At 42.6% G+C, this 14,637-nt stretch overlaps 2 protein-coding genes across 2 annotated transcripts in view; one reads left to right on the top strand and one right to left on the bottom strand.

Annotated features, from left to right (window-relative positions):
* si:dkey-240h12.4 (death-associated protein kinase 2) overlaps nt 1–10,817 on the top strand; it is a 104,370-nt gene extending 93,553 nt beyond the window's left edge. Inside the window, exons 10-12 of the mRNA XM_034160545.1 lie at nt 2,216–2,305; nt 4,080–4,166; nt 10,370–10,817. Of these exons, the coding sequence (XP_034016436.1) occupies nt 2,216–2,305; nt 4,080–4,166; nt 10,370–10,450 (258 nt within the window). The 3' untranslated portion in view covers nt 10,451–10,817. The remainder of the gene's footprint in view (nt 1–2,215; nt 2,306–4,079; nt 4,167–10,369) is intronic.
* A 2,514-nt stretch (nt 10,818–13,331) lies between these two features.
* On the bottom strand, nt 13,332–14,629 carry LOC117501627. Its single transcript, XM_034160546.1, has 2 exons — nt 13,944–14,629; nt 13,332–13,905 (listed from the first exon to the last, which is right to left on the bottom strand). Exons 1-2 carry the CDS (start codon nt 14,596–14,598, stop codon nt 13,634–13,636), a joined length of 927 nt encoding a protein of 308 aa, XP_034016437.1. The 5' UTR covers nt 14,599–14,629; the 3' UTR covers nt 13,332–13,633.
* Nucleotides 14,630–14,637: the final 8 nt, after the last annotated feature.

Genomic DNA, 14,637 nt, shown 5'->3' on the forward strand with positions numbered 1-14,637 from the left:
TGGTCTGAGCTTCTTGGTCTACTGCCACTGTGACCTGGACCTGGATAAGTGGCAGAAATGACAGATGATAACCCCCCATTTACATCTTATTATGTATCCGAACCTACAAAGTGAGCAGCGAACCAGGAACCTCAGACATCCTCACATTTAGTCAGCTTTTCAGTGATTCATCAAAGCACTTACCAACAGCCAATCAGCACACAGATACACCTTTCTCTTGCACACAGCTGACATTGTGGTAATTCATTCTGTCACCGTTTTAGCAAAGCTGTGATATCTTCAGTGTTAAACACTGTTAGCTGCTACCAGAAACAGTTATTTTACAAAATGACTTCCTGTTTTCACAATGCAGTCACAATTTTTTAAACTTGCATTGTGTCACAGCACTTTGTAGCTTGGAGATTGTGTTATCGCACCTTTTAGATCTGCAAAGGAGTCTGTGCAACATGAATCTAGAACCACATGTGTGATCCAGATGATTAGAACGTTTGCAGTGATTAAAAATGTCTGTAAAAGCAGATGTGTTGATGCTTGAGGCCTTGAACATTTACTGTCAGCTGGTATGTAAAAATGTATCCATGGCACTGGTGGGCACAGTTCTACAAACCGCTAATTATCAAAGCTAACATTTTCATTAGCAGATTAGCTTTCCAGATAACTTTGAAAAGCATAGCGGACCAATTAGCTTCCTATAAATTTAGTTCCAATAACTTTTAGACCACTAACATATTTTTTCAGGCATAGCTAATAAAACCTAACAGTTAGAAACATTTGTAAAGTCTGAAATCAGAGATTTTAGTACCTGTCTGTTACATGTTTTGTAGCAGACAGACAGTCATGAATGGTAGAGTTCTATCCTCTGGAGGCAGACGAGAGCTGACTACCAGAGAGAAAGGCAGAGAGAAAGCAAAGAAAAAAAAAGTCATTTCTCTTCACACCATACAGACCTGCCAATCATTTTACTGGAGTCTTGCAGGGGCAGACACTTTTGACTTATGGTTATAATTTTAACAACCTGGTCTCACGGCAAGTCATGATTCAGCAGCACGAAATATACATTAATCTACTGGTTTGTGATATTGTGACGAAAAGCGCCTCATTTTCGTCATGGTAACACAAATTCATTCTAATTCATTCCGTGATGGCTGCACGAAATTAAAAGTGAAGGGGGGGTCAGGGTGGTTATGGTTAAGGTGGGGGAAGGAGTAGGATTAGGTTATGATTAAGGTTAGGGTTGGTGGTAGGACTAGGGTTAGGAATAGTGAGCTAAAAGTCCCTGTCACGAAAATTTGACTCATTTTGTCATGGGAGCACGAAAACAAAAAACGTGAGACTGGGCTGAATTTTAACCAAACTAATTGCAGACAGTTTATTGAAATGAACATCATGTCTGTCGTTTTACAAAGTGAAAATATCAGCTTTTGAAGTTTGAAGGTTTTAGCGTTTAGACACACATGCCACATTGCATTATGGGTACATTAGTTTCCTGACGTCAGTGGTTGGCTGCTTGATATAACACACAGTTACTGAAATGTGTGGTGGGTTTTACAAATAAATCTGTATTTGTAAATATGTTATTTTTTTCATTTGTAAAAAAAAAGGCAATTTGAAAACTGAAAATTCTGTTTAAGTCCTTCATCACTTTTATTGAATGTGTGGCTCCTCATGCTGCCATGAACACTGCGCCATCGACAGGTCTCTTTTGCTGAGAGAAGGCCGATCTGACACAGAAGCGCTGGCTCGTTGTGTTAGTTGCTGCCATGTGCTGATATCAATAGTGAAAGTTGCCAGTTTAGCTTTTATCTGTAACGTCCACTTAACTTTTTAGGGATTTATCGGTTTAGCCTTATAAAGTTAACTTTTCAGTTCACGGATTAATGGTTATCAAAGCTAACTGTTTGGTTAGCTGTGCCCACCACTGATCCACGGTATGTCCAGTTAATTACATGTGATGTGGCTGCAGCTGATAGCCTTACAGTTAGTGTGAAGCTGTGCTAACTTTAGTGTCCTAAATAACTGATCTCACACGCGTCCCATAACAGGATTGTTTGAGGCATATCAGTCAACACTGACATCCAAACATAAGGTAATTTTTTGGTCAGTATGGCAAAAGTCTTTAAACAAATGCCATGATTCTGAATGTGGCACCTCCGCGACTGTTGCGAGATGGTATTTGTCCATTTTACTTATTATGACACCGCATTGTCTGTTTCAGCCCATCACACGCAAGCAGATGGCCAAAAGGAATCGTTCTTCAATCAATATAAAGAACTTTAAGAAGTTCAATGCCAGACGGAAGTGGAAGGTGAGTCGTTATATCTGAGTCATTTCACAACTAGTACTGATTTGCAGGTTGATTCAAGTGTGGTGAAGTGGAGATATACTGTGGAGAGAAGGGGAATGAAAGTCAGAAGGAGCAAGACTGAGTCCACGCGTGTGAATTAGAGGGAGCCCAGTGGAATAGTGCGGTTACAAGGAGTAGAGGTGATGAAAGTAATGATGGAGAGTGTGGTAGAGAGGTGAAGAACAGAGTGCAGGCAGGGTGGAGTGGGTGGAGAAAGGTGGCAGGAGTGATTTGGGATAGAAAAGGGAAAGTTTACAGACAGTAGTGAGACCAGCTATGTTGGACGGCTTAGAGACGGTGACACTAACAAAAAGACAGGAGGCAGAGCTGGAGATGTTGAGATTCTCTTTGGGAGTGATGAGGATGCACAAGATTAGGAATGAACATATCAGAGGGACAGCTCAGGTGGGACGGTTTGGAGACAAAGTCAGAGAGGCGAGATTGAGATGGTTTGGACATGTGCAGAGGAGGGACCCAGGGTATATAGGGAGAAGGATGCTGAGGATGGAGCCACCAGGCAGGAGGAGAAGAAGGAGACCAAAGAGGAGGTTTATGGATGTGCTGAGAGAGGACATGCAAGTGGTTGGAGAGACAGAGGAAGATACAGAGGACAGGGTGAGACAGAAACGACTGATCTGCTGTGGCGCCCCCTAATGGGAGCAGCAGAAAGAAAAAGAACAAAGAAGACAGAAGATAATTTGATGTATGTAACCTGCAGTGTGTCGTCCCTCACTGAGCTTGAACTCAGTGTCCAGATGGTAGGTATTACGTGTCTGTCACGACCGTGTCTCTTGACCTTAGGGAGTGAGGTTTTACCACAGACTCTGTTTTGGAGATGGAAACTGTTGCCCCTCAACGAGAGCAGACAAAAGAACAGATAGTTAAAAAAAACAGACCTGCTCAGATTAGTTATTGTTTGGAGCAAAACAAAAAGTGGCTATTCTGTGGATTTTCTGAATTTCTGTAGATAGGTGTGCTGACTTCAAGCTTCCCCAGACCAAAGCATGAGTCACCATTGGCGTATTTGCTCCTTATGAGTGTTTCTGGCTTTGGATTTTGAGAAGTTTCTGATCAGTATTTGTAAAACAGAGGAATACAATGGATTGAAGTGTTTCTGCTTTATCTCGTCAGTGATATTCATGTTTCTGGGTTCTCAATCTTTTGAGAGACCCTTGGGAACATGAGGTTGCAGGTGTTTGGTGATGGTGAAATTTTAGGTCCAAGCCTTCAGTCTCCTGGTGGTTCTCGTCTTGTGTGTGGTTGTGAGACCTGGATGCCAACCAGTGATCTACGATGTCAACTTGCTGTGTTTGGTATCTCTTTGGAAATTCATTGGGTGCTGCTGAACTGATTCAGCATGCAGGTGCCTCAGTTCTGAGGAGACTGGACAAAGAAGGGGACGCCCAGGTGTCACCTGACACCTGTGACAGATGGTCACTTTCAAGAGCAAGATGGCTGGTTGGTCCTTCTGAGTGTCAGACGGAACCTAAAGTACATCTGCCACCTGGTGGATGCAAGAACACACAGGACCAGCACAAGTTCCCAAACCTGACCATAAGTACACCCTGGTAGCCCAAAATACTGGAGCAAAAAGTCGACTTGAGAGGCTATTTTTCATTGAAGCACAGTGTCCTGATGTCAGACTGAAAACCTTTACTGTCGGCCTGCTCCAGTCCGTCCAAGTGTTTAAGTGTCAAGTTGTCTTTTCACTCCCTTCTCTCACACCCCTCTGTAGATGTCCTTTAACATGGTACGGATGTGCAACCGGCTGATCCATTTGAAGGTGTCACAAAAAACCCATCCTGATCCTGATCAACTACTGGTGAGTCTCCATTTTATTAGTCACATCCTCTGATCAAAACATTTTTTAACTTATTTTGGTTTTTAGCTGATAGTTTCTGTACTTGCACATTATTGAAACACATTTTTTTGTCACATTTTATGTTTTTAAAGCCTGTACAGATGTAAATTACAGCGCATGGAGTCTCTGCACTGCTGCAGCCTTCAAATATTACATTCATCATTTGATGTGTAATTACATTCCTGAACTGTCCAGCAAGTGGCAGCACAGCGCATGATGTGTTCCTTTTGATATGGTCTCTGGAACAGTGTTCAAAACAGTCTTTTGAGTTTGCTGTGAGAAATTTGCAGTATCCACAAAAGGTTCTGGTATCATCCCTATTCACGCATCCTACCAGTCATTTAATTCCAGTCTTGTATTCCCATTGTGTTGGATATCCTGCATTTGGCGATGACATTAGTGGTTGCTAGCTTAAGTTGTTAGGTCAAGTGAAAGAGGGTCCTGCTGTGCAACTGGGAGACATGTATATGGGCTGTTGCCAAAACTAATGTGCTATTTTCATTGATTTGGTGCATCAAAATTTACCAAAAACGTACAGACAAGGGGTTGATGAGACCAGGCCAGAAATGCTGAAGGCTGTGGGTGTGGAGGGATTGTCTTGGATGCATTGAGGTCTGGGACAGTGCCTAAGGAGTGGCAAACTGGGGTGGTGGCCCCCATATTAAAAAAAAAATACAGGACCAGAGAGTGTGTGCCAACTACAGCCTCCCTGGTAAAGTCTACTCCAGGGTGCTGGAAAGGAGGGTTCGGCCGATAGTCGAACCTTTGATTGAAGAGGTTCCGTCCCGGTTATGCAACAATCGACCAGCTCTTCACTCTCACAAGGATCCTGGAGGGTGCCTGGGAGTATGCCCATCCAGTCTACATATGTTTTGTGGACTTCTGGAAGGCATATGATCGGGTACCCCGGGAGATACTGTGGGAGGTGCTGTGGGAGTATGGAGTGAGGGGGTCCCTTCTCAGGGTCATCCAATCTCTGTACTCGCAAAGCAAGAGCTGTGTTCGGGTGCTTGGCAGTAAGTCAGACTCGTTTCCAGTGGAGGTTGGCCTCCGCCAGGGCTGCGCCTTGTCACCAATCCTGTTTGTGATATTCATGGACAGGATATTGAGGCGTAGTCGGGGGGGAGGGTTTCTGGTTTGGTGGCTCAGGGTCTCATCACTGCTTTTTGCAGATGATGTGGTCCTGTTGGCTTCATCTGCTTGTGACCGCCAACACTCACTGGATCGGTTCACAGCCGAGTGTGAAGTGGGTGGGATGAGGATCAGCACCTCTAAATCTGAGGCCATGGTTCTCAGCAGGAAACCCATGGATTGCCTACTCTGGGTAAGAAATGAGCTCTTTCCCCAAGTAAAGGAGTTCAAGTACCTCGGGGTCTTGTTCATGAGTGAGGGGACAATGGAGCATGAGATTGGCCGGAGAATCGGCGCAGCAGGGGCAGCATTCGCTCTACTGTACTGTTGTGACGAAAAGGGAGCTGAGCCAAAAGGCGAAGCTCTCGATCTACTGGTCAGTCTTCGCTCCTACTCTCACCTATGGTCATGAGGGTTGGGTCATGACCGAAAGAACTAGATCGCGGGTACAAATGGTCAAAATGGGTTTGCTCGGAAAGGTGGCTGGGGTCTGCTATAGAAATAAGGTGAGAAGGTCAGTTATTTGTGGTGAGCTCGGAGTAGAGCCACTGCTCTTTTGTGTTGATGGGAACCAGCTGAGGTGGTTCAGGCATGTGGTAAGGATGCACCCTGTGCACCTCCCTAGGGAGGTGTTCCAGGCACATCCATCTGGAAGGAGACACTGGGGAAGACCCAGGACTAGGTGGAGAGATTATATCTCCACACTGGCCTGGGAACGCCTTGGGATCCCCCAGTCAGAGGTGGTCAATGTAGCCCGGGAAAGGGAAGTCTGGGGTCCCCTGCTGGAGCTGTCGCCCCTGCAACCCAATCCTGGATAAGTGGTTGAAGATGAGTGATGAGTAAACAGTGTGTCCTCGTTGTACATCCTTTGAAGATGGAGACATATGAGAGAACAGCATTTATTGGTTTTTGAGTTATTGCTTACATAACCTGACTGGGATAGACTGACTAACCCACTGATCTACCAGTTCAACCAAAATTATGTCAGTTCAAAAGTCATTATGCGATACAAGGAAAAAAATCAGGAACAGCAAGGAGACATCAGGCGGTACAAACATAACACCCAAGCAGGGAGTGACTGATCAATTAACTAGTCAAATTAGCTAGTCAAACTAATTGAAAGCAGGTGTGAAGATGATGGTCTTAGCAGGTGATAGCAGGTGTGAAGGGGAGGTGATGGTCTAGTGGTTAAGCGTTGGGCTTGAGACCAGAGGATTCTCGGTTCAAATCCCAGCCTGATTGGAAAATCACTAAGGGCCCTTGGGCAAGGTCTTTAATGCCCTATTGCTCCTGGTGTGTAGTGAGCACCTTGTATGGCAGCAGCCTGACATTGGGGTGAATGTTCTTTGATGCAGATGGAAAAGCGGTATCAGTCTGTTTTAAATGCGCACAGAGAAGCTCACTGAATTAGACAATGTTATGTGAGAAGATCTCGGTGAGTTACTCTCTGCTTCATTCTTCAGTAAGTGTTTAAAAGTCGCCACTAGTTAATTAACGTCCTGGATCGCAACGCAGCATCAAAGTATTCATGATTATAAGTCTATCCGGGCATATGTGGTAATAATTAGCGGTTGCTGATGTATTTTATTCATGAAAATTAATGACAGAGAACCCGGAGCATTTTGTATCACTGAATCAATATGAAGCAATGGTTCAGTGTTTTGAAGCTTTTGATACAATTAGATATGGCGACATCTGCTGGCCAATCTTTAAAAGTAACATTTGCATGGAACAATCTCAGGAAACAGACTCTGTTTTATGTGTTTAATAATTAAAGGTTCTATGTGCTTCTTGAAATTTTTGATGGTATTTTTGTTTAGAAACATTAATAATATTCTTGTAAACGTCCCTTCAGCTGCTGCCTTGTTTTCACTTGAGGTCGCCACAGCAGATCCAAGGTGGACCTGCATGTTGACTCTAGCACAGGTTTTATGCCGGATGCCGTTCCTGGTGCAACTCCACATTACATGGAGAAATGTGGCAGGGGTGGGGATTTGAACCGGGAACCTTCCACACTGAAACCAAGCGCACTAACCACTTGGTAATTGTGCCATCGGACATTGATGGACATTGATGGGGTGACACACTGCATTATGGGCTACCTGAATTTCTGTAGGGACATTGCTGTTCCCATAAAAACTGTACGTTGCTTTCCAAACAACAAGCCCTGGATCACCAGCGATGTCAAGAATCTTCTAAACCAAAAGAAGAGGGCGTTCAGAGATGGAGATGGGTCAGAGCTTAGGCGTGTACAGCGGGAACTAAAGGCTCGCCTTAAAGAGGCCAAGGAGTCCTACAGGAAGAAGGTGGAGAGAAAGCTGCAAGACAACAACATGAAGGAGGTTTGGGATGCAATGAAAACCATCATCATCACCCACTCTCACTGCCCTCCCTCCTTCATGGTAGACCAAGTCAGGAGAGAGCTAAGGAGACTCCACCCCAGGAAGGCAGCAGGCTCGGATAAAGTGTGTCCCAGAATGCTTAAGGCCTGCGCCAACCAACTGGGGGAGCCCCTCCAGCATGTTTTCAACCTGAGCCTGCGTCTCGGAAAGGTCCCAGTCACGTGGAAGACATCCTGTGTCATTCCAGTTCCTAAGAAGGCACACCCGAAGGAGCTGAATGACTACAGGCCGGTCGCTTTGACATCCCACGTGATGAAGACCATGGAGCGACTGCTGCTGAGCGTCCTCAGACCTCAGGTTAGACATGCTGAGGACTCACTGCAGTTTGCATACAGGGAGAAGGTGGGAGTGGAGGACACCATCCTCTACCTCCTTCACAGGGCCCACTCTCATCTGGACAGGGGTAACAGCACTGTGAGGGTCATGTTTTTTGACTTCTCCAGTGCCTTCAACACCATCCAGCCCCTGCTACTGAGAGACAAGCTCATGGAGATGGAGGTGGACACTCGTTTGGTCACCTGGATCACTGATTATCTAACTGGAAGACCACAATACGTTAGATTCAGTAACTGCACCTTGGACACAGTGATCAGCAGCACTGGAGCACCACAAGGAACTGTGCTCTCTCCAGTTCTGTTCACTCTGTACACATCAGACTTCAGTTACAACTCGGAGTCGTGCCACATGCAGAAGTTTTCGGACGACACTGCTATTGTGGGATGTGTGTGAGAGGGACAGGAAAGAGAGTACAGGGACCTGATACAGGACTTTGTGGAATGGTGCAAATCAAACCACCTGCAGCTGAACATTACCAAAACAAAGGAGATAGTAGTGAACTTCAGAAGGTCCAGGCCCACTCTGCAGCCAGTCTCCATTGAGGGGGTCGATGTGGAGATGGTCCGGTCTTACAAATATCTGGGGACACTTATGGACGATAGATTGGACAGGTCAGCCAATACTGACACCCTCTACAGGAAGGGACAGAGCAGACTGTACTTCCTGAGGAGGTTAGGGTCCTTCAGGATCTGCCATAAACTCCTGTGAATGTTCTACCAGTCTGTGGTAGCCAGTGTCCTCTTCTCTGTGGTGGTCTGCTGGGGGAGCAGCATGAAGAGGAGGGACGCCGGGCGACTGGACAGGCTGGTGAGGAAAGCTGGTTTAGTACTGGGAACAGAGCTGGAGACACTAACATCAGTGGCAGAGAGAAGGACCCTCAGTAAACTGCTGGCCATCATGGACAGTGTTGAGCACCCTCTGCACAGCGCCATCATCAGGCAGAGGAGCTCATTCAGTGGCAGACTGCTGTCCCAGTCCTGCCACATGGACAGATTCAGGAAGTCTTTTGTCCCTCAGGACATCAGACTGTTTAACTCTTCCCAACACAGCAAAAAATAATCCTGTGACACATCTGATTAGACATTTTATTGCTTTTTTTTTTTTGCACTACCAACAATGTTTACACTGTTTACTTCTTTGTACAACCTACACTGTTTATATTGTGTACTGTTTACATCTGCACAACCTCCTTATTACTGCATTATTACACTGTATTTACTCCTCCGTTATATTCTCTGAGACTGGATGCTGACAAAATTTTATTTTTATTTTTAATTTAGTTAGTGGTTTTTATTGAGTGGTCTATCTTCTTTTATTTATTTAATCTTATTTGTGTGTCTGGTGTAATGTGTGTGTCTTGTCTAATGTGTAAGCTGCTGGATGCCTTGAATGTCCCTCTGGGATCAATAAAGTATCTATCTATCTATCTATCTATCTATCTATCTATCTATCTATCTATCTATCTATCTATCTATCTATCTATCTATCTATCTATCTATCTATCTATCTATCTATCTATCTATCTATCCATCTATCTATCTATCTATCTATCTATCTATCTATCTATCTATCTATCTATCTATCTATCTATCTATCTATCTATCTATCTATCTATCTATCTATCTATCTATCTATCTATCTATCTATCTATCTATCTATCTATCTATCTATCTATCTATCTATCTATCTATCTATCTATCTATCTATCTATCTATCTATCTATCTATCTATCTATCTATCTATCTATCTATCTATCTATCTATCTATCTATCTATCTATCTATCTATCTATCTATCTATCTATCTATCTATCTATCTATCTATCTATCTATCTATCTATCTATCTATCTATCTATCTATCTATCTATCTATCTATCTATCTATCTATCTATCTATCTATCTATCTATCTATCTATCTATCTATCTATCTATCTATCTATCTATCTATCTATCTATCTATCTATCTATCTATCTATCTATCTATCTATCTATCTATCTATCTATCTATCTATCTATCTATCTATCTATCTATCTATCTATCTATCTATCTATCTATCTAAAAATACTGTCTGTAATAGAGATGCAAATCGTGAAATTCATGTGCAACTGCGACTGTTATGACCATTTTACATATTTGAATTTACATATAAATAAATTGACAAATTTTATGCTGTAAGATGACAATGACCTTCCCCTGATTGACAGAGCAGCAGCCGTCACTGTTAGAGACATAAAGTGGGACATGACATTTTCGTCCTGTGAGTGTGGAACGTGCTGTCTTTGTCTTTTTGCGCAGAGACGGTGTGAAAGTGATGTGGAGGACACAGAGAGCAAGCCTGCCTCCCTCCTTCGCCGAAGGCTCAGCAGCAGTTCATAGAGCAGGCCAGCAGGAGGTAGCAGAGAGCCACATACCCAGGCCTTTGTGGGAGGAGCCTACAGGAGGCGCTGTCAGAAAGTATCTTGAGGTCGAGCAGCGGAACCTCACCGTGGACTCAAACTGTCAGTGTGCCGGCTTTTATAAGAAGGGGTTTGGGTGGTTACATCAGCTGATGTGCCGACAAAATATTATTTTCCTCGAAGTGTTTAGATCCAGTCGTTTGTTTATGTATAATTACATATGTATAACAACAGTGCAGTTTTAACCTGATCCATTTATATGGTTTTTAAAGACAAGCTGTGACCTCTGCTACTGTGGCTTTCAGGTTACAGTGTACCCCCCCCCCCCAAAAAAACCCCCAAAACACTAACGAGTTGAAGCCCTGCAAACAAACTGCACATAACTGCTGCATATATGCATTGTGTTGCTGCATGTATGATGTGTTATTACCTCTGCCAACGAAGTTGGACGGAGGTAATGTTTTCACTTGTTTGTCTGTTTGTTTATATCCGAGAGTCTGTTGTTTGTTTGTTTATGTCTGTCATTTGTTTGTCTGGCTGTTGTTTGTTTATATGTCTGTATCTGTTGTTTGTTTATGTCTGTCGGTTGTTTGTTTATATGTCTGTCTGTCTGTTGGAATATTTTTCATCTGATTGACTTGAAATTTGGTGAAAGCTTGCACAGTGTCTGTGTCTATCAGCCTGTGTGTTTGTTGTGGTTCAGATGAAATTTCGTTGGTAATTGGATCAAAATTCACAAATTTTGGGAAAACAAACATAAGGCCATCTGGTGGCAAAAGGATGTAATTGTGTAACCAAACCTTATATTAAACCTTATATCATGTTAATTTATTTTTATTTCTTTGCTGATATTTCATGAAGTTGATTTATTGTTTGCATTTCCTCGGCATTACAACGGGCTTCCGTTGTGGTAAAATACTTGGTTATTCTGACTGGTTTGGTGGTGGGCCATCAGGAAAAAGCCAGCCACTCACTCTGCCAGTCATGACCACAACATTAAGAGGAAAAAACAGAAGAACGAGTGACAGACACCCCTTTTGTCAGCTGGCTGTTCTGGTTGTCTCCTGCCTTGTATCCGGGATCAGGCGCTCTGCTGCTCTTTGGCCCTGGATGCAGCACCCTGCTCCGCTCAGTCAATTTGTTCCAGGAATTGCAGCTCATTTGAGTGTTTTTTTTTTTCTGACTTCATGTTGTGAAGATTTGTGGACTTTTCTGCCAAACGTATTTGATTCATGATTGAAATGTAATCGGTGTAAAATAAGATGTGAGAGGAAGGAGGCAAAATGTAAAATTTTAATTTTCAAAAATTAGTAACTGTCATAAAAGATCAAATTTCTTTCATGTTTGAGGGCGTTATGTAAGATGGTTTCCTTTATCAACTGACAAAGTTTGATCTGGATCTGATCTGGATTGTGGATTTTGTGGATATTTGAATGTAATATTGAAAAGCCCATTTGATGTACAGTAGTGTTCAGAATAATAGTAGTGCTATGTGACTAAAAAGTTTCATCCAGGTTTTGAGTATATTTCTTATTGTTACATGGGAAACAAGGTACCAGTAGATTCTCACAAATCCAACAAGACCAAGCATTCATGATATGCACACTCTTAAGGCTATGAAATTGGGCTATTAGTAAAAAAAGTAGAAAAGGGGGTGTTCACAATAATAGTAGCATCTGCTGTTGACGCTACAAACTCAAAACTATTATGTTCAAACTGCTTTTTTATCAGTCCTGTGAATCACTAAACTAGTATTTAGTTGTATAACCACAGTTTTTCATGATTTCTTCACATCTGCGAGGCATTAATTTTGTTGGGTTGGAACCAAGATTTTGCTGGTTTACTAGTGTGCTTGGGGTCATTGTCTTGTTGAAACACCCATTTCAAGGGCATGTCCTCTTCAGCATAAGGCAACATGACCTCTTCAAGTATTTTGATATATCCAAACTGATCCATGATACCTGGTATGCGATATATAGGCCCAACACCATAGTAGGAGAAACATGCCCATATCATGATGCTTGCACCACCATGCTTCACTGTCTTCACTGTGAACTGTGGCTTGAATTCAGAGTTTGGGGGTCGTCTCACAAACTGTCTGTGGCCCTTTGACCCAAAAAGAACAATTTTACTCTCATCAGTCCACAAAATATTCCTCCATTTCTCTTTAGGCCAGTTGATGTGTTCTTTGGCAAATTGTAACCTCTTCTGCACGTCTTTTATTTAACAGAGGGACTTTGCGCGGGATTCTTTCAAATAAATTAGCTTCACACAGGCGTCTTCTAACTGTCACAGCACTTACAGGTAACTCCAGACTGTCTTTGATCATCCTGGAGCTGATCAATGGGTGAGCCTTTGCCATTCTGGTTATTCTTCTATCCATTTTGATGGTTGTTTTCCATTTTCTTCCATGTGACTCTGTTTTTTTTTTTTTTTTTTGTCCATTTTAAAGCATTGGAGATCATTGTAGATGAACAGCCTATAATTTTTTTGCACCTGTGTATAAGTTTTCCCCTCTCCAATCAACTTTTTAATCAAACTACGCTGTTCTTCTGAACAATGTCTTGAACGTCTCATTTTCCTCAGGCTTTCAAAGAGAAAAGCATGTTCAACATGTTTGCTGGCTTCAACCTTAAATAGGGGACACCTGATTCACACCTGTTTGTTCCACAAAACTGACGAACTCACTGACTGAATGTCACACTACTATTATTGTGAACACCCCCTTTTCTACTTTTTTTACTAATAGCCCAATTTCATAGCCTTAAGAGTGTGCATATCATGAATGCTTGGTCTTGTTGGATTTGTGAGAATCTACTGAATCTACTGGTACCTTGTTTCCCATGTAACAATAAGAAATATACTCAAAACCTGGATTAATCTTTTTAGTCACATAGCACTACTATTATTCTGAACACTACTGTACATTTTGCATTATATCTCAATCAAAAGTGCCTCAGTCACTCTCATTTTTTGTTCTAGATTTATCTTCATCACCAAAATGGGATAGAGGTTCCAGTTTTATGCCTGTTTGTCTTCCAGTTATCAGTCAGAAACCAAGTGACAAAAAGCAACGACACAATGTGCACAGCAGAGAAAAACAATGTTCTGTGAAAATTACACATTTATTTACCGTACAATATTGTTAACTATGTACATCTTCTTAATTTTTTTTAATTTTTTGCTCTATGTAACACTTGCTTTGACAATGTAAACATACGTTTCCCATATCAATAAAGCTCCAATGAAATGAATAGCAACTGGGCTCAGCATGCAGCCTTGAGGGGTACCTGTGCTGAGTGTGAGAGCTGTGGAAACATGAGGGCTGTGGAAATGTGAGAGCTGTGGAAACGTGAGAGCTGTGGAAATGTGAGAGCTGTGGAAACGTGAGAGCTGTGAAAACATGAGAGCTGTGGAAATGTGAGAGCTGTGGAAGCGTGAGGGCTGTTGAAAAAATGTGAGAGCTGTGGAAAAAACGTGAGAGCTGTGGCAAAAACATGAGGGCTGTTGAAAAAATGTGAGTTGTGTAAAAAATGTGAGAGTTGTGTAAAAAACGTGAGGGCTGTGGCAAAAACATGAGGGCTGTTGAAAAAATGTGAGAGCTGTGGAAAAAACGTGAGAGTTGTGGAATAAACGTGAGAGTTGTGAAAAAACGTGAGGGCTGTGGCAAAAACGTGAGGGCTGTGTTGAAAAAAACGTGAGGGTTGTGTAAAAAACGTGAGGGCTATTGAAAAAAATGTGAGAGCTGTGGCAAAAACATGAGGGCTGTTGAAAAAAACGTGAGAGCTGTGTAAAAAAAAACGCGAGGGCTGTTGAAAAAACGTGAGAGTTGTGGAAAAAACGTGAGAGCTGTGTAAAAAACGTGAGGGCTGTGGCAAAAACATGAGGGCTGTTGAAAAAAATGTGAGAGCTGTGTAAAAAATGTGAGAGTTGTGGAATAAACGTGAGAGTTGTGTAAAAAACGTGAGGGCTGTGGCAAAAACGTGAGGGCTGTTTGAAAAAACGTGAGAGTTGTGTAAAAAACGTGAGGGCTATTGAAAAAAATGTGAGAGCTGTGGCAAAAACATGAGGGCTGTTGAAAAAATGTGAGGGCTGTTGAAAAAAACGTGAGAGTTGTGTAAAAAACATGAGGGCTATTGAAAAAAATGTGAGAGCTGTGGCAAAACA

The sequence above is a fragment of the Thalassophryne amazonica genome, chromosome 20 (assembly GCF_902500255.1).
Source record: "Thalassophryne amazonica chromosome 20, fThaAma1.1, whole genome shotgun sequence".
NCBI classification, from domain to species: Eukaryota; Metazoa; Chordata; class Actinopteri; order Batrachoidiformes; family Batrachoididae; genus Thalassophryne; species Thalassophryne amazonica.